Genomic DNA, 20419 nt, shown 5'->3' with positions numbered 1-20419 from the left:
ATCTTTGGGAATGTTCTTTGAGATCTCCTTATGGCTTTAGATCTGACTTCAGCAGTCTGCTCAGAAGTCACCTTTTCAGTTAGGCCTTTCCTGATAGCTCTGGATAAAATAGCCAGAAGCTCCCATCCTCCACTCTTAATTTCCTTTTCTTCTTTGATATTTGTTATTGGTCCTTATTAATTTTCTTATTGCCTGTCTACCCCTATGTTAAATATACATTTTGTTTTGTTCATTGCTGCATGCCCAATTTCTAGAACATTCATTGACAGCTCAATGAATGAATGGTCTTTTGTGGTTTACAGAGAACTTTTCAAACACTTTGTCATGTTAAAGTCTCATAACTTTGGAGGGGATTAGTTCACTCCTGTTTTAACGGTGAAGGTATTGTAACTCTGAGATAATTTATCCATGGAGGTATTGTAACTCTGAGATAATTTATCCATGGAGTGATAAAAATCACAATTGGAATTCTGTTCTGATCTTTTTAATTACTATGCTATTTTAACATGTGAGGGTATGGATATTAGATGATTCTCACTATTTTACCACTTTTGTTTGCCAGCTGTCTTTTAATTTTAAAAAAATCATAGAATTGTCTTCTCGTGTACTTTTATTCCTATGCAAGTTATGGGCAGTGATATCAGTAGCATTTCCTATGGAGTCAATGTATTCTTAAATCTATATTTGAAAGTCAAAGCCAGTGAAGGAAAATTCCTAATATAAATACTATTTAATTAATTCAAAATTCATATATTTGTTTATCAATATATTGAGTGCTTATTGATGAGCATATTATGCAAGGTTCTGAGAATACAGTAGTGAGCAACATAGGCATGATTCTTCTCCATATTTGAAGCTTTTGGTCCTTTGGGAAAGAAGACTTAAACAAATGATTATAATTCCACATGAGAAATGTTTGTGACAGGAAACTTTAGGCTGCTATAGAGTATGTTAGAGAAACCAAATTTAGCAGGATATGAGGGAATGTGCCCTAGAGGAAGTTACAGATTAAGATCTCAAAATAGGTGGGAGACCCTTAGGCAAGTTTGTGTCAGAGGATAAAGAGCATAGTATTTTCAAGATCCTGAAAGAGATTCAATTCAGAGGGATTGTAGAGAGTATAGTTGGATGTGGTGAATGTTGAGACTGGAGAAATTATTGGGTCAGGTTTAAGAAAGCATTGCAAAAATGCTAAATCCAGACACCAATAGTGAAATGATTAGATTGTTTTTAGATAGATTGGTTTGGTTGCATTGTTGAAAGTGGTTTAGAGAAGAGTAAAGACTAGTTAAGGAGATGAGCTGAGAATGTTTTGATAATTAAGGTAGAAATAGTATTAGCTTAAACTAGAGTAGTGATCATAGGAATGAAGAAACATGGGTTTCTACCCATAGGAGCTAAATAGGTGATATAAAGAGCTGCACTGTGTTGATGGGAAATGTGAATGATTGAGAAGGAAAAGCCAGTGGCTACCAGGTTTGGGGTTCAAGAAGCTTTGTTATTAAATTATATTAAAATGTTTAAAATGGTTTTGGGGCCATCTAGAATTACATTCAAATGTTGGCTTTATTACCGTGGCCTTGGGAAAGACAAATTAGATATAATTCATGTATAGTGCTTGGAAAGTGCCTGGTACAGATTAAGCCAGGAATAAATGGTACTACCATTGTAATTATTACTCATTTCTTTCTTACGGTTAAATATCAATGAGCTGATAATCACAGATTTTTAGGGAAATGATTCTTGAATTTTCTTTGATGATTTACTTTAGAACTTAATTTCTTAGATTATAAGGCCCTTTGAGAATCTGTTATAAGCTGTGCTTTTACCCAGAAAAATGAACTGAAAAAATATCCACACAGTTTTCCTTGGGTTTGGTAATGGACTCATTGAGGCCTCTGAATAAGAACCTTTGCTGCTGAGGAAGCATGTAGAAACAACTTTCTTACCCATGTAACATTAGGCTTTCTTTAATAGTTTTACCATTATAATGTAAAATTTCATGGACTTACATTACTTTATCCATGAGTTAAAAGGACAGATCTTGAACTGTTGACTCTTTAAGATAAAAATTTTCTAATATTACCAGTTTTTATATTTGGAAACTTACCCTAACTTTGATTAGACTAATACAACTTTTAATAATGATTATTAACTTTATCTCTTTTAATGCTTCAGTCTTACATTTCATATATTTGCCCAAAGCTGTAAATTTAAAAAACTATATATATTTTTGTTGATTTCAGAGAGGAAGGGAGACAGAGAGAGAGATGGGAACATTAATGGTGAGAGAGAATCATTGCTTGGCTGCCTCCTGCATACCCCTGCCTGGGGATTGAGCCCATAACTCTGACATGTGCCCTGCCTGGCAATCAAACCCTGACCTCCTGGTTCATGGATAATGCTCAAGCACTAAGCCAAACTGGCTGGGCACAGAGCTGTAAATTTGACATCCTCTTGTTAAGGATTTTGTATATTATGATTTCTTGGATTTCTTAATTAGCATTTCACTAATTGAAAATACCTAAATTGTTAAAGTTTCACACAAATCCAGAAAAATATCAGGATTAAGTACATATTGCTCTTTGAATACGTTAGTACTCAGTAATTTAACTTATTTTTATTTGACATTTTTTATTAGGAGATATAGAATGTAAACACTATGGAAGGGGAGTATCAAGATTTTCATGTCATTCTTCAAAAAATGAATTATTCTTTCAGAAACTGTTTGGACTGGGCCCACCTTGTCTTTCCCATCTCAGGGGAATGGGAATGAAACTTCACCTGGATCAGTGACACAGCCAAAGAAAATTCGAGGGATTGGATTTGGAGATATTTTTAAAGAAGGCTCTGTGAAACTTAGGACAAGAGCATCTAGTAGTGAAACAGAAGAGAAAAAATCAGAAAAGGTAATATCCATAAACTTTACTTAGATTAATATCATCATTTCTCTCATTAAGCATTTTTTAAAATGTAAAAATCACAACTCGTAGATGTTTTTTTGTTGTTGTTTGATATTGCTGGTCATTGGTTAAAAGACTGAGAGACTCTTCAGGTTTACAGTGATTAATGTTTACATTTGATTTTTATAAAATTAGAATGTTTTGTGGTAAATTTAACACAAACTCTCCTTAGTAAAAGCCTTAGAGTTTTAGTTATCACAGTTTAAAAATAGAAAAGGCAAGTCTTTTTTTTCCTTTTAAAACTAAAATTATATATTTAATTTGAAGTAGTCCTCAAATGGACCATTTTAAAATGGCTTTAAAATGAGATATGAAGTGTATTAGGCACGGCTTAACTTTTCTCTGGCATTGTAAAAATAGGACACAGTGATTGTACCATACATTATAAATTCTAATAGATTTAAAACGAAATCTTTATTTTGGGGGGAAAATAGCTACAATCTGAAGGGCATTTATTTCAAAGCTGTTGTTCCTGGCATTAATTAAATTAATATCTGGGAGCTCAGATCAAATACTTGTTTCAGATAGGAAGCTTTCTGTGATGTTTACGGCAATGTTTCCTTTTTAGTTCTCATATGTATGTTGTCATTTAACTCTTAAGAGTTTAAAATATTTCAGTATTTACTTGCCTTGTTTAGCTGTATTTCGCTTTAAGACTCTTTTGGTTGATGAAATATATATTTAAGTTTTCTCCTAACTTGTTTAGTTTCAACTCTCCCCCCCCCCCCCCCCCCCCCTTAACTTGCTACATATTTTCTCATCTAATTGTGATTTGGGTTCAGGAAAGAAAACTTGTATTTTGTATCTTATCTTTTCCTAGCTATGAGACTTCTAGCCTTAAGATTATGGGGCCTAATTGATTCTTGGTTTTCAAGATAAAGATTGGAATTCTTGTGGATTTTGGAGTGTTGCTGTAGCCATAACAGTTGGAATGTTGGAGAGGCAATGTCTGCATTGGAGAGCCATTAGAACAGATGATATAGGGGCTTCTTTCCAACTCTCCAGTTTAGGATTATATTGAAACACTTCATTTGATTAATGATGACCCTAACATTTTTTAATTATTAAAAATATTTTTATTAAACAAAGTAAAACTTCAAAAATAAATACGTGCCTTTTCCCTAAAGGCCACTGTTTCAAAGTGCCCTTTTATCCCTGGCTTGAGAATCCTCTATTTTGCTTTGGAAGGTTTTCAGGACAACTTTAGCAGTGACATTTAGAAGATGATGCCCTGGACCACCAGTTGCAGGTCCAGGTGGATTAAGAGAAACAGCTGTGGAACAGGGATTCACACCTGTTTTTGGGTGTGGCTCCTCAGGAAGGTTGAATAGTGGCACGTTGTAAGCTTGTTTTGTCTTTCCTGTTGAATCTCACGGCTTCATATCACAAAGTAGAGTGTTTTTTTGCTGTTGGAAAAGCTGAATGAAATTTTGCTTCTAGATATTTAGCAAAAAGTTCTGAAAAAGAACCTTCATGCACAACTGCTGTGTTGGTGTGAGAGCTGAGTGGGGATACTTTTTTATCTAAGCCGCTTGATCACCCACCTAGTAACATGCCTTGCTCTTTATTGAACAACTGTTCCCTTTCTTCGCTTTTGATATGCAGGGTGCTTCCCATCAATTGTAACACTTCATGATGTTCATGTTTAGGTGTTCGAAAATAGTCTCTAAAGAGATTTCTCATTTGGACTCTGTCGACTTTCCTTCTGTGTTACTTAGTAAGTTAATTAATTTTTTTTTAATGTTCCCCAGTACTTCCTGTTGGACCTCATTTTGATAAATTCTTTAATTTGTTCTTCCTTCTGATACAAGCCAGCATTCGTTTTATCTAGATACCCCTGTAACGCCTCAGTTTTCCATCTAGACTATCTGTCTTCTGTATCCATTCAGCTAGTAACAACTTTATGTTAGCTACTGTGTGAGCACACTGCTTTTCTTGTTCTTGAGACAGAAAGCTGTAACGCACTTTCATCTTTCTCCTTGGTGACAACACTCCATTGTTCCTGCAATGACTCTACCTACTGACTGACTCCATGGCTTGCATTCGAAGGTGAATCTGGCTTTTCCTATAACACTGTGACTTTCCTTCTCAGATTAGCTGCTCCATCTTGTAGGCTTCTGGCAAAGGGAAATATTGTGATCCTAAAGCATGGTTAAGGGATCTCTCTAGCTCCTGGTTTAAGTATAATTCTTTGACACAAAAATACTGAACCTCCTTCTCATAAAGCACACTTTTCCATTTGTTTCTGTTTCAGTGCAAACAGGACTTCATTTCCCTCCTGATGAAACATAACTCTCTCTTTGAGTAATGTGACTGCCTTTAAGAGCTGATTTAATCCCTCATCTTGCCCTGTTCTTTTTTATTTACTTTTAATAATTATTCTAAAACAAGGGTCTTTTTTGTCATTGCGACATATTCCAATTCTTTTTTTCCCCCCACCATAAAAAGCCACACCTTTGTCTCTTGTAGTGCTTGATTTTCTGTTTGCTTTTCCTGTGAAATTTCTACTATTTTTTCATTTCCCTGTTTGATTTTCCATATGTTGACTTCAAGATTCAGTAGTCTCATCCTTTAGGTTGGTTACCATCTACCTCAAAAGTTTATTTTCACTCACTTAGTGAAATTTTCACTTGAAGAAAGAAATTTATCACATATTGCTCTGAATAAGCTCGCTCTCTCTCTCCCTTTTTTTTTTTTTAATTTGCCTCACCCCTCTTTTTTTCTTAATAGATTTTGTAAAACATCTTGTTTCTCCTTTCGCTGCTTAATTTCTGAATCAGTTTGTTCACATTTTCTTTCTGGTCCAGAGGTGGCAGCAATTGAATCAATCTCTGGTGACCTTTCTCTCTCCTCTATGGTTCCAATTGTAGCTCCTTTTCCCTACATTGATTTTCTCAGCCCTTGAAGCCCTTCTGGGAGAAATTTAGAAGACTCACTGAGTTCATCAGATTTCATTGCCTTCAGAGAGACTGCATTCTACAGTCATTGACCCGTTGGAGAACTGTGGTGAAATAAGCTCAGACTGACCTGAAAGAGCAGAGCTACCTTACACTGAGCTGAATTAATGCTGGTTTCTTTTCTGAACGTTGGTTGTTTTCAATGAGATTGTTACCTTGGTTTAAGCTACTCCATCTCATTATTTTATTTTCAGCAGCAGACAGTATGTTGCACTCAATGATTCTCCCACGAATGTATTTTGGGGAAAAACTTTTCTTTTTTGTCATGCTATTTTGCTTTGTAACATCACGCTTCAATTCACATTCTTTAGCTGTTTTCCTTTTCCTCATTCTTCTCATTTTGTTCTCATCTTGAAATATCTCTCATTTTGTACAGAAAGTAATTTTTTCTTGAGGGATTTAATTCTGATTTAAAGTACTTTGGTCTTTTTTGTTAACTGTTTTGTTGGTGTTTTGTTTTTTGTTTTTTTTCTGTTTGTAGAATTTGAAGAGATTTTTGCATATCATGTATTTTAGATTTCGTGATATTTAGAGAACTTTCTCAGATTCCCGAGCAACCTTGCTGTAACAGATTTTCAAGTTATTCAATTTTTTCTTCATATTCATTTATTTATTACTAGAGGCTCAGTGCACAAAATTTGTGCACGGGGAAGGGGAGGGAGTCCCTCAGCCCAGCCTGCACCCTTTCCAATTTGGGACCCTTGAGGGATGTCCAACATCCCTCTCACAATCCAGGACTGCTGGCTCCCAACTGCTCTCCTGCCTGATTGCCCCTAACCGCTTCTGCCTGCCAGTTGATCACCCCCTAATCACTCCCATGCCAGCCTGATTGATGTCTAACTGTTCCCCTGCCAACCTATTTGCCCTGAAGGGTATCTCGGATCAGGATGGGGGTTCCCTTTGGGAGTAGGGCAGCCTGATCCAAGGGCCTATGGTGGTTTGCAGGCCAGTCACGCCTCCTGGCGACCCAAGTGGAGGCCCTGGTATCTGGAATTTATTTACCTTCTACAATTGAACCATTGGAGCCTGGAGCAGAGCCAAGCCTTCTGCTCACTCCGAGGCCAGCAACCATTTTTGTTTGGATTTGTTTACCTTCCATAATTGTAACTTTGTAGCCTTGTGGAGACCTAGGCTGGCAAGGGCAGGCGGAAAGCTTGGCTTCCTCCATTGCCTGGGAAACCCAAGCCTCCCTTCCTGCTCTTTGTGGCTGTAGCCATCTTGGTTGGGTTTATTTGCATACTCGCTCTGATTGGCTGTTGGGCATTACAGTGGGTATAGCAGAGTGATGGTTAATTTGCATATTACTCTTTTATTAGGTAGGATACCTATCCCTTACTTTTCTAGTTTTTGTTTTTGAACATTCTGAAGTATTGCCATTTCAAATTGATGTTCATCAGTATACTTGTTTTGCTTCTGTTTAAGTTTTTTGATGGTTTATTGGAACTAACCATCATAGCTGTTGGCTGTGGAAGTCTGAACAAAGCACCTCCAATGGCTAACTTCAGCCTCAAGTATTTCAGTTTTATTTGACAGTTTATTTCCTTACGATGAAATCAGGTTAGGAAAGTCCATGTCACTTCCATTGTAAGCTGAACCGTGAATGTTGATGTCATCACCACTGAAGGTGATGCAGGGGTGATGGTACAAGGCCAGCTCCAGAATTTCTCACTGAGTGTCTGACTGTAGCATTTGCACCTTGTTCTTTAAAACAATCTGTCTTCCTTCCAAAAGTTTTATTTCCAAGTCTTTTTGTTACAGTTGAAGCAGAAAGGAGCATTTTTGTTGCTTTATTTGAAGTTCTGATGTTTCTTTTCTTTTTTTCTTTTTTTTTTTTTAAATATATTTTATTGATTTTGTACAGAGAGGAATGGAGAGAGATAGAGAGTTACAAACATCAATGAGAGAGAGTCATCGATCAGTTGCCTCTTGCACACTCCCTACTGGGGATATGCCCGCAACCAAGGTACATGCCCTTGACCGGAATCGAACCCGGGACCTTTCAGTCCCCAAGCCGACGCTCTATCCATTGAGCCAAGCCAGTTTCGGCTGATTTTTCATACTCCTGGTCTAGTCATCACAGTTTCAGGTCTCTCATTCTCTGCTCTTGAAATTGCCCGAATGGCTTCCACCTCCTTCTTAGAGTCAAGTGTTTCTTCCTCTCTTTTTAAAAAATATATTTTTATTACCTTTAAAGAAGAAGAGAGAGATGGAAACATCAATGGTAAGAGAGAATCATTGATTGGCTGCCTCCTGCATGCCCCACACTGGGGATCTAACCCGAAACCTGGGCATATGCCCTAACTGGGAATCGAACCATGACCTCCTGGCTCACAGTTTGACCATCTGAGCCACGCCTCAGGCTCTTCCTCTTTATTTTATTTTATTTTATTTTATTTTATTTTATTTATTTTATTTTATTTATTTTATTTTATTTTTTATTTTATTTTATTTTATTATTTTATTTTATTTTATTTTATTATTTCATCAGCACCTCTTTTGTGCTATTAGAGATATGTCTCTGAAAGGAGCCACAGTGCTGCACACTTGCCCCAGGGAATAGCCTTAGCCAGAGCCAAAGCCACCAAACATAGGACTGACCTGATCCGCCTGCCAAATGCATCCTGTGCCCAGGACAATCCCACCAACTGTCCAGGAATTGTGGCATGGGTGGGGTTAAGGATCAAATCACAATGATCCATTTCTAGTCCACGCCTGAGTAATGGAAGGGGGACACCTGAGAGCTGAAAGATCTGGCCTGAACCTGTCAAAGGGGACTCTTCTGTCCCAGTGACTATTTCCACTCCACAAACATAGACTCCACTGCCACTATGGCCACTATGAAGGCATTGCTTTCAAACACTCCCTATCTTAGGCAAACAGGAAATACACATTCCCTTTGACTTTTTTGTCACACAGCTCATGTTGTCCTGCAGCTTGTGATTTCCACACCACCATCCTCCCCGACCCCCTTTTTGGGTTTGAATTCACAGTGACACATTCATCTTAAGAACACAGATGAGTGATATTAGATAGATATCTGTGCCTGTGTATTGAATCCTACATTATTGATGTTTTAATTGCCATTTATAATGTCCACTACTCCAGAGTTGTGCTTATAAAAGTAGTCTCAGTTCACCCTTCATGGTGGGCTTTCGAGACTTGCTTAGATCACTGACCTAGGAATTGATAAAGTAGAGCACATTTGCTATGTTTGTAGATGACACCAAATTGGAAGATATGGTGGTTAGAATTCGGAGGAATTAGAGTGATTGTCTTAAAATTTAAACAGGACAGGCCTGGCCAGTTGAGTTTGATTCTCATTCAGGGCACATACCTAGATTGTTGGTTCAATTTCTGGTCAGGGCATGCATGGGAGGCAAACCCTTTTTTTATTTTTACATTTTAAAAAATATATCTTTATTGATTTCAGAGAGGTAGGGAGAGGGGAAAAGAGAGATAGAAACATCAATGATGAGAGAGAGGCACTGATTGGCTGCCTCCTGCATATCCTCTACCTGGGGATCAAGCCCGCAAACCAGACATGTGCCCCTGACTGGAATTGAACCTGGGACCCTTCAGTCTGCAGGCTGACGCTCTTTCCACTGAGCAAAACCAGCTAGAGCAAGGCAAACCTATTGATGTTTTTGTCTCACATACATCTTTCTCTCTCTGCCTCCCTCCCCCTTACTCTCTCTAAAGTCAGTGAGTAAGTTAGCAGTGTGTTCAGATTTTTAACTGAGGCAATGAAATCTAAGTTCAAATAGAATATTATTTCTGGGAATAGGACTCAAGGAAATGGTATAAAATGGCAAAGGACTTAACTGTAATAAATTACAGTGGAAAATTGTCTACTAGACTATAGTTATATTGACTATAGTTATAATGACCTTAATGGTATTTTCATTTCAATAGGAGCAATGAAGTACCAAGACTTTTTTTTTTAACCTCTGTCTCGTAAGGACGTTTAATGATGTTTAAGGGCTCACTTTCTGGAGTTATACTTTTGGGTTTTCAATCTGGGTTCTACTAAATTACTCTTCTCATGGTTGGATTATTAACTGTAAAAAGAATAAATGATAGTGCTTGCCTTATACAGGGTGTTCTGCAGACTAAGTTATAATGAATTTCAAGTTCTTAGCTCAAGGATTGGCCCATAGTAAGTTTTAAATTCTATTGTTATTTTAGAGGTTCTAAAATTAAGGTAATGTATGGGTATCAGAATATTTTTTATCATAAAACCAGGAAGTTTAAAAAGTTAGATGTTCTGAGCTATCATTTCAGTTACTTTTGAAATCTGTCTCTTTCATATGGCAGAATTTTCAGTCACGTTACTGAGTACTATTAGTGAAAACTGGATACCTGTAAATGGAAATTTTGTTTAACAGCATTTTCTTTATTCTAACTTAAAATAGTTGATTTCATCCTTTTCTATTGTAGCCCTCAATCATACAATCACTAGGATCCAGAACTCAGAACACAGAGATAACAAAAGCAGACACTGAAGGTAAAACAAAAGGTAAGTGTTTCAATAAAACTTTCATACTAGGAATGAAACATATTCAGAATTTTATTATTATATTTGTTGAAGGCATTTGTCAACAGTATACCACTTGATCAGTGTATTAAATCCTGCTAGCTATAGGTATCATGAGGTCAAAGATTTTAATATGCTTTGTTCACTGATGTTCTACCCTGACAGATAGAACTGTGCCTAGAGCATAGCAGGAACTTCGTAAGCAGTTAATGAATGATTAATGAAATTGTTACTTAATTTCACATATGGTATTAGCTAAAATTATTAAATTCACTTTAATAGTTTCTAGTATGCATTTCTTTGCACTAGATAGAAACTTAAGTATTTGTGGAAAGAATCAATGTATATGTTATATTATTTACATTCTTTATTTTAGCTAAAGACTATTGCAGAGCATTATTTGCCTATGAAGGTACTAATGAAGATGAACTTACTTTTAAAGAGGGGGACATAATCCACTTGATAAGTAAGGTAAAATCTTTCTCTGCTTTGAAAATCATGTGTAATTTATTCACAGAAACATTTTTTCAGTATTCCTATATTCCCCCTGGCACCTGAGCCCTGGAAGTGCTGGGACTTGTCATGTGCGCTTGCATGTGTATGTGTGTTTAGGCAACTTTGTCTTTGTTATAATTGATATTATTGGGATTTATTTTTACTGTCATATTGTGTTTTTCTTTAACCTTAACCCGCCTTCAGGTTTCTGTTCTTACTTTATTTTTTTACCTTATCCCCTTTTATTTGAACCTACTGTTTGTTGTATTGTTTTTAATGTATATTAAAAAAAAAAAAAACCCACAAGGAATAATGAGGAAACAATTTAAATGTCTGTCCCTCAACATGTAAAAATTATACAGTGAAAAATAGTGCAACTAAACAGTATTGTTGGGATCTATCAAAATTCTATAATTAGTATTTGTAAGAGAGCAAAATTATAAATATTTTGTTTTTCATCCCTTTGAATCATTTTTGAAATTTATTTCTATTGTTTTAAATTAATGACCAGCTGGTTCACTGTATGCCATTTTGAATATTCATACAGTATGAACTAATTTCTCATGGAAGGATGGCATTTGGAAGGAATTGAAGAAGAGCTTGTTAATTTCTAAACGAAATGAATAATGTGATTGATATTGAGTATTATAATGTTGGGAAGAATGTTTAGTAAGATACAGTTTGGAAAGTCATATTCTCTTTTCACCCCCCTCTCCTACTTTTCTTTTTCCTTTCTCCTCCCCAAAAACTTTTTATCCTTGTAAATTAAATTTAAAACATTTAACTTATAAACCTAACTTATAACTAATGCTAGAAGCAATATTGAGGAATATTTTTTGTTAGGATGATCTCATGATGTGTTAAGGTATTTTTTCTCTTGCAAAAATAATGGAATTCAATAATTTCTATAATTTTTTGCTTACTTAAAGATAACCCTTATTATCTTAATTATTCTTCATGTTGCATTTTAGGAGACTGGAGAAGCTGGCTGGTGGAAGGGTGAACTTAATGGTAAAGAAGGAGTATTTCCGGACAATTTTGCTGTTCAGATAAATGAACTGGATAAGGACTTTCCAGTAAGCTTTATTTTTCAATGATGATATAGTATAAAGAACGTCTTAACAGTATATATGTGTGTGTGTGTGTGTGTGTGTGTGTGTGTGTATTATTGATTTTTCACAGAGAGGAAGGGAGAGAGAAAGAGAGCTAGAAACGTCGATGAGAGAGAAACATCGACCAGCTGCCTCCTGCACACCCCTTACTGGGGATGTGCCTCCAGCCAATGTACATACCCTTGACTGGAACCGAACCTGGGACCCTTCAGTCCACAGACCGAAGCTCTACCACTGAGCCAAATCTGTTTCGGCAGTATTTTTTGAAAAACAGGATTTTCACATTGTTACTGAATACTCTTATGAGGATGTTTTAGATTCATATTTTCAAGTAACTTTATTTGAATTATACAATAGTAAAAACAAAACAATATTTCAGCTCTGTGCTTTATTACTGGTTTTCTTTCCCCACTGATAATATTGAAGAATAACCTTTGACTCATTACTTTTTTCCTTTTTTTAAATATTTTCTATTGGTTTCGGAGGGGAAGAGAGAGGGAGAGAGAAATAGAAACATTAATGATGAGAGAGAATTGATCGGCCGCCTCCTGCATGCCCCCAGCTAGGGATTGAGCCTGCAACATAGGCATGTACCACAACTGGGAATCAAACCAAGACTTCCTCGTTCATAGGTGAATGCTCAACCTTTGAGCCATACCAGCTGGGCTTATTACTTTATTATAATTAAGTGGAAAGGGAATCAGGTGGTGGAGATGAGAAAAGCATTAGGGGAAGAGGGATACTGTAATAATGTTAACATTAAAAGTTTTCTTTAAAGGTCAGAAAAGTAACACCAGCACACACACACACACATCTTTTTTTTTTTTTTTTTTTAATAAATTTTTATTGTTCATATTATTACAAATGTTCCTTTCCCCCCCCTTCTCACCCCACCCTCTGCCCTTTCCCCACCCCCCATTGTCCTCATCCATAGGTGCACAGTTTATGTTCAGTCTCTTCCCACATCCCCCTCTCCCCCTTTCCCCAAGAATAAACAGTTCACTCCCCTTCCATACCTCTGATTCTATTATATTCAACAGTTAATATTGTTCCTCAGATTTTTTTTTTAGTTTCCTTGGTTTTTAGATTCACTTGTTGATAGTTACGTATTTGTTGTTCATAATTTTTATCTTTATTTACTTTCTCTTCTGAAAGAACCCCCTTCAGCAATTCATATAATTCTGGTTTGGTGGTGATGAACTCCTTTAGCTTTTTTTTATTAGTGAAGCTCTTTATCTGACCTTCGAATCTGAGTGATAGCTTTGCTGGATAGATTATCTTTGGCTGTAGGTTCTTGCTATTCATCACCTTGAATATTTCTTGCCATTCCCATCTGGCCTGCATGGTTTCTGTTGAGAAATCAGCTGACAATCGTATAGATTAGGGGTGTCGAACTCAATCAGAGAAGGGGCCAAAATCTAAAATCCAGCCTAAATCGCGGGCCGAATGGTTTACTGAACAGTCATAAACTGTCATTGTGATGGAAATGCAGCGGAGTGCAGTGATGACAGCGCGGTGCGGGCCACATTGCAAGGCCTGGCGGGACGGATTTGGCCCTTGGGCCTTGTGTTTGACACATGTGGTATAGATGCTCCTTTATAGGTAACTACCTTCTTTGCTCTTGCTTCTTTTAATATTCTGTCTTTGTCTTTTGCTCTTGGAATCTTAATTATGATTTGTCTTGGTGTGGTCCTCTTTGGATTCCTTTTGTTTGGAGTTCTGTGCGCTTCCTGGACTTGTAAGTCTAATTCTTTCACCAGGTGGGGAAAGTTTTCTGTCACTATTTCTTTCAGTATGTTTTCGATATCTTGCTGTCTCTCATCTTCTGGGACCCCCATAATTCTGATGTTGGTTCGCTTGAAGTTGTCCCAGAGGTTTCTTACATTATCTTCAACTTTCTGGATTCTCTGGCCTTCTTGCGTCTGCGGAGGAGTGTCTTCTGGCTCTTTATGTTCCAAATCTTTGACTTGATTCTTGCGATCTTCTATTCTGTTTTTAGGACTCCATAAAATATTTTTTATTTCAGACAATGTGTTCTTTATTTCTTGTTGATCCCTTATTATTTCTAGTTGATCCCTTTTCATATCCTCATAGGTCTTGTTTATTTTATCGGCCTTTTCTAGGAGATTCTTGAACAACCTTATAAGTGTGGTTTTGAACTCTATATCCAGTCGCTTTTTGTCCTCCATTTCTTTCGTTTGTGATCTATTTGGTTTAGGCATTTTCGCAGGCAGCTTTCCTGATGAGGCGGGGTTTCAGGGTGGAGCCTACAGCCTTGGCTTCCGTCAGCCCCGCCCTATGCGACTCCTGAGACTCAGGGTCCTTCAGTACTTGTTGCGAGCGCCTCTGAGAGAAAGGTGCCCTCGATTTTCGCCTGCTGCCAAACTGTCTATGCTCTCCCCCAATGAGTCCGGTATTGGGTTCAGTTCAGTTGGTAGTGGGATTGGAGGTGGCGTTCAGAGCAGTCTGGAGCCCCTGTCTCCTTCCCGTCAGGGCAATCCGGCGGCACAGCCGGCCGGCCCTTCTCTGCGCGCAGTGTGCATGCCTCCAGGACCTCCTTTTGCCGCTTCCCCGGAGTCCCGCCTTACAGCCCGGCTCCCTATGGATGGGCCTGGGTCCCCGGGGTCTGGCCTAGAATTGGGGTTCAGAGCAGTTGGAGCTGGACCCAGCACAGTTGGAGCTTTTCTCTCCTTCCCGCTTGGGACCGCCAGCCAGGCACTCGGCCTCCCTCCTCTCCGGCTCTGTCCTCTCCGTGCGCGCCGCGTGTCTCCGTACCTTGGGCTTTTACAGCTCCTCCGCGCTTCCTTCTGGTTTTCTCCTTGCTTCTTGTTGTAGAATTTCCAGTCAGTCGACTTTCCTGTAGTTCTGGATAATGTCCATTTTATATTTTAGTTGTATTTTGTTGAAATTGTTGTGTGCAGCTGCGGCTAGTTGCCTTCCCGAGCAGCCATCTTGGATTCTTCACACACACACACATCTTTTAATATGGAAACAGATACCTTTAATAAATTATTTAAAAATGAAATACTACATGCAGTAAAAAAAGAAAAAGAAAAAAAAGCTGGCCATACTAGTTAGATAAATTAGCACTTAGCTGGAAGACATTGTACTTTTATTTAATTTGTTGAAAATAAGGCACTGTAGACCTTGCTGTTACTATGTCAGTTCATTTTTTTGTAGGATAAAAATCACTCTTTGCCTCCTTATAGGATTTAATATATCTGTTTTACTTCTCACGGTGAATAAAGTGAATCTGAGTTTCATCAGTAATCTTTTGTTTTTGTGCACCTTCATCCCTTTTTCCCTGTGGAGTGATGGACCTAACTGAGTTTTAAAAACATATAGGGAAAAAGGGAGTTAGATTGCAGTTACACAGCAAGGCAGTCTACCACATTTGATTTAAGCAATGCAGAACTCGCTGATGTTCTCAGTCTTTTATTTAGTTAAGTAAATTACCAGAGGTTACTCTGTGGAGGCTCACACTGTCTGAGGCCCTTCTTTAGCTAGATTTTATTCACTATTGATTCAGCCTTCAGTGTGCTTTACTTTTATATATATTTTTCCTGCTTATTGAATTTAGGGAGAGAAAGAAACATCAATTTGTTGTTCGATTAATTTATGCATTTATTGCTTGATCCTTGTATGTGCCCTAATTGGGGATTGAACTTACAACCTTAGTGTATGGAGATAATGCTCTAATCCACTGACCTACCTAGCCAGGGCCTTTTCTTAATGAATACCCTTTTTTGGGGGGGGTCTTTATTGGATGCTTATAACCTATTGATTATTAGTTATTTTAAATTTGGAAAAAACAATTCACATACTTAGAAAGGTGCCTCAAGTTTTTTTTAACTTATTAGGTAAATCCTTTTAAATAAGAGAATTTTAATAAATTAAAGAAATACATACCTTTGCTGTTATCTTCTTTTTGAGCATTCTAAAGAATCAAGAATGAAAGCTACATATATTTACTAGCTGCTCTTTTTTGTTGTTTAAACAATGAGTATTTCTTTTCCTTCCCTTGCCATCCCTCCCCACCCAAGTGTCAACTGTTACACACAGTGAAATGGTACATAGGACTCTTAAATTACGGGAGGCAGGACAGAACAGTTTTGCTCTTCAAGAATTTGTAGGTTTATCTAATACTGATAAATTTCGAATTTTGATCAAGGAGGTATTATAATAGAATAAAATTTTCTCCGTGACCTTTTTTGGCGTTAGGATTTTATTTTATAATTTTTAGCAGGTAGGGGTTTAGAGATGTTCATATAATTTTGATTTTTAATGATCAGAATTTATTTTAAGTATATTTAATATGTAAGTATTGAACTGTTTTCACCATTATTATTTTAATAGAAACCAAAGAAACCACCACCTCCTGCCAAGGGACCAGGTATGTAAGAAAACTGTTTTTCAGTTTGCTGTTTTCATATCTTTAAATTCTTAAATAGTGAAATTTGGTTTTATGTACATCATTTATTTTTATTAGCAAAAAAAGTATGTGCTCTGTATCAATTTTTAGAAATATATAGAAACTGGGTGTTCACATGCATTAATATCTGTTAGTATTTTTCAACAGATATTAAAACAGGGTATATAAAATAGGAATGTTGAAAAATAATTTATATAGTGTAGTTCTATGTCATTTTTATTAGAGAATTGACTAAGTTAAGATCTGCTAGAAAAAATATATTGACCTGACAAATTATTTTTTATGTCCAGATGAAATCCATTTTTTTAACTCTCAAACAAATACTAATTTTTTATGTACTCTTCCTTAAGAGAGTGTGTTAGGGATTAAAGGAACTAGAAGAGTTTATTTTTTTAAACGGTTGAATTAAACAAACCTAGAAGAATTTTCCAGAGTTAATGTTTTATAATCTGGTTCTTTGTCTATGTCTAGGAATTTCAAAGCATCCAATTTTTGATGTTGATAAATACAGTACAGTTTTTTCTGAAAGATTTCCTCTTTTTAGAATAATGAAAGTCCTTTCCTGCTCAATAGTTTTAGCTTTGTATCTGCTGACCTAATCCCAGACCGTGAAAAACACAAGTTAAAAATAACTTTTATATAAGATAGTGTTGGAGGCTTTTTAGACACTAGTTATATTGGTCCTACAAAATTAATTAAAATCCTCTATTAATATGCAAAGTGTCCCCTCTGGATTTCAATCAGGAGTTGGATCATTTCCTATGACTTTCACTGACCACCAGGGGGTGGTGCGGAATGAAGGAAGGGCCTGGCTGGCAGCTGGAAGACCCCGATTGGCCTTGATTGCCAGCCAGGCTAGGGAACCTACCTGTGCACAAGTTTTGTGCACCGCACTTCTAATTATCTATGGATATAATAGAGAAATATGCTAATTAACCAGGACACCGTAACAGGTCAACCGGACAGGAGGAGGTTGCTTGCACAGCATTAGGAGTGGGGTGGCAGGGGCCTGCTCAGCAGCAGCTGTGGCTGCTTCCAAGGCAGGAGGGGGAGGCAGGACCAGACCGGCAGTGGCCACGGATGCTGTAGGGCCCGGAGAGCGAGGCAGGGCCTGACCAGCGACCTGAGGGTGGGTGACATCGCACAATTTCGAATCACGCGCGGGCTCCTAGTATAAAACACTTCATTCCACAGTTGCAATAGCAGTATTTCAAGTCTCAACAGTCAATATCAGCACAGCAATAGAATATTTCCATCATTGTAGTTCTCTGAACAATGGTGATGTAGAGGACATGAATACCTTCATTTGCCAAAAAAAAAAAAAAGAACTGAGATTACAGAGTTATTACTTACTCATGCTAACAGTGGGATGTTTAGCATTAAAGTGAGCCTAGTGATTCTGCTTTATTGTTCTTTCTGTTGAACCATGTTTTTATCTGATGTTATTTTTAAATGAACCCTTACTTTACTAAAATTGTTTTTTATGCTCTAAAATGATTTTTTTAAAGGTATGAACTTTATTTTTTTCCTTAGCCCCAAAGCCTGAGTTGATATCTACAGAGAAAAAGTATTTTCCTGTAAAGCCTGAAGAAAGAGGTATGCTTAATATTTCTACTTTAAAAAAATATAGCTTTCTTTTGTTGTCGCTCCACACTGAGCCATTTACATTGATATTTAATAAATGTTTAGTATATACTTTGCGATGTGTAGTGTTTTCATTAGGGTTCATTCCTGGTGTACATTTTACAAATTTGGAGAAATGTGTAATTTGGTAAATGTACGTTTTTAATATCATACAAAATAGTCTCGCTGCCCTAAAAATCCTGTATTTGGTATTGTTGGAAACTGATTCCAAATTATATTTTTGTTACCATCTTCTACTACTGTTTTCTCTCACTAAATGCAACAACCGCAATCTTTTCCCTGAATATATTATACACCTTCCTAACTTTATCTCTTACTCAGTAATTGAGTTCTGTGTGTGTAATGCAAAGAGCTGAGGTTTGGCAAAACCTCAGGGTAATGCTTGCCGATTCCAAAGAAATAACCTGATGACTGGCTGTGAAAGAAACTGATTTATTAGGACTACTGGTACATGCACACCGGGGGTGGCCATGCGGTAAAGTTTTTCCCACTGCACCAGCTACCACTTGTGAAGTTGAGCCATTAAGTCCCATCTAGCCTACAGATAAGGCCACACAGGAGGTGGGCAGCCAGTACTGTTGTTTTGCTGCCAACCAGACTTCCCCAACAAAAGATTTTATAGAGTAAAGGAAAAAGAGAAAAACAGAGCCTGCAAGGGAAGGAGGATAGCCACTGTGAGATAAAAATATTAGTTGTTTTCTTGATTGAAGAGCCGGCTCATCTCCCCAGGTCTCATAGTCCACTTACTGGTTGACCTTCCCTACGTTCCCCACAGGGTGAGAGGGGGAGGGGGAACATGGAAAGGGGCCCATGTTCCCATTTACCATATAATGTATGATTTCTGTATTCCTTTTTTTTTACATTTGAGAATTTTATTTATGATGTAAAAGTAATTTATCCTATATAATAAAAGGTTAATATGCAAATTGACCAAGCAGCACAATGACTGGTTGCTATGATGCCCACTGACCACCTGGGGGCAGACACTCCATGCAGGAGCTGCCCCCAGTATTCAGTGTGTTCCCACAGAGGGAGTCCCTCTCAGCCAGAAGATGGGCTCACAGCTGGCAAGCCCAACGGCAGTGGCAGGAGCCTCTCCTGACTTCCCAGCAGTGCTGAGGATGTCCGACTGATGGCTTAGGGGAAGCTGGCCTAAGCCATCAGCTGGACATCCCTCAAAGGCTCCTGGACTAAGAGGCTGACGGACCCCCCTTCCTCACCCTGAGTAGTGCACAAAGTTCATGCACCAGGTCTCTAGTACTTAATAAAAGCTTCCTTCCTTCCTTCCTTCCTTCCTTCCTTCCTTCCTTCCTTCCTTCCTTCCTCCTTCCTTCCTTCAACTTTCTCTCTTTCTTTCTCTTTCCCTCCCTCCTGCCCTCCCTCCCCCTCTTTCTTTCCTTCCTTCCTTCCTTCCTTCCTTCCTTCCTTCCTTCCTTCCTTCCTTCCTTCCTTTTTCAAAATGACTTCAGAGAGGAAGGGAAAGGAAGAGAGAGAGAAACATCATTGATCGGCTGTTTCCTGCACACACCCCACTGGGGATCGAGCCTGCAACCCAGTCATGTGCCCTTGCCTGGAATCAAAACTGGCACCCTTCAGTCCGCAGGCCCACGCTCTATCCATTGAGCCAAACCAACCAGGGCAATAAAAGCATTTCTTAATTTCAGATTAGTTCTTTGTGGTGTCACTATTATTAGGTCTGATTTTTGGATCAGTTCATTATAGTACTTGGTTATAATATCTGTTCCTCATGAAACTCATGTACAGATATGTAGAAGTGTGTTGCTTGTTTCATCTGCTTTATAATAATTCCTTTTATAGTCCTCTTAATCAAATAGCGGTTTGTTAAAATTCAAATACTGACTTCTCATATTTTCTGAGATCAGTGAGTTGATCTTATAAATCAAAGATATTGCTTTTTTACATTTATTTTCTCAGAATCCTGACCACAATGAAGTAGCAAAGACTGAATTTTCCCTCCTGAGTTAAACAACTAGTAAACGACAAAATATTTGACATATGATAATATGCTAATTTGACAGTTTCAGATACTGAACAACAAGTAGCATAGGATTGTTATACTGAGAGAAATTTCCACTGAAACAAGTAAGGCAAGTCCTGAAATTATTGCCAGTTTATTGTCTAGAAGCATTTTATAAGCAACAGAAAAGAGGAAGCAGAGCTTAGTTTTTCTGCAGAGTTGAGATTGGGGTTTAGATAGGCCAAGGCAGCTACAATGTGTGGGGCAGAGTGCCAGATGGCTGTAACTGCACAAGAGAGAGCAC

The 20419-nt window shown here is 37.7% G+C and overlaps 1 protein-coding gene across 2 annotated transcripts in view; it reads left to right on the top strand.

The window, feature by feature from the left end:
- LOC118705140 (CD2 associated protein) overlaps positions 1–20419 on the top strand; it is a 104788-nt gene that overhangs the window by 54539 nt on the left and 29830 nt on the right. For both annotated transcript variants that reach the window (XM_036413472.2, XM_036413473.1), the window contains 6 exons: positions 2722–2909; positions 10358–10436; positions 10831–10925; positions 11921–12025; positions 16418–16454; positions 18027–18089. In XM_036413472.2, coding sequence (XP_036269365.1) covers positions 2722–2909; positions 10358–10436; positions 10831–10925; positions 11921–12025; positions 16418–16454; positions 18027–18089 — 567 coding nt within the window. The remainder of the gene's footprint in view (positions 1–2721; positions 2910–10357; positions 10437–10830; positions 10926–11920; positions 12026–16417; positions 16455–18026; positions 18090–20419) is intronic.

The sequence above is a fragment of the Pipistrellus kuhlii genome, unplaced genomic scaffold, assembly GCF_014108245.1.
Source record: "Pipistrellus kuhlii isolate mPipKuh1 unplaced genomic scaffold, mPipKuh1.p scaffold_m20_p_5, whole genome shotgun sequence".
NCBI lineage: Eukaryota > Metazoa > Chordata > Mammalia > Chiroptera > Vespertilionidae > Pipistrellus > Pipistrellus kuhlii.
Note: the sequence above shows the minus strand (reverse complement) of the source record. Positions and strands in the feature narration are given on the sequence as shown.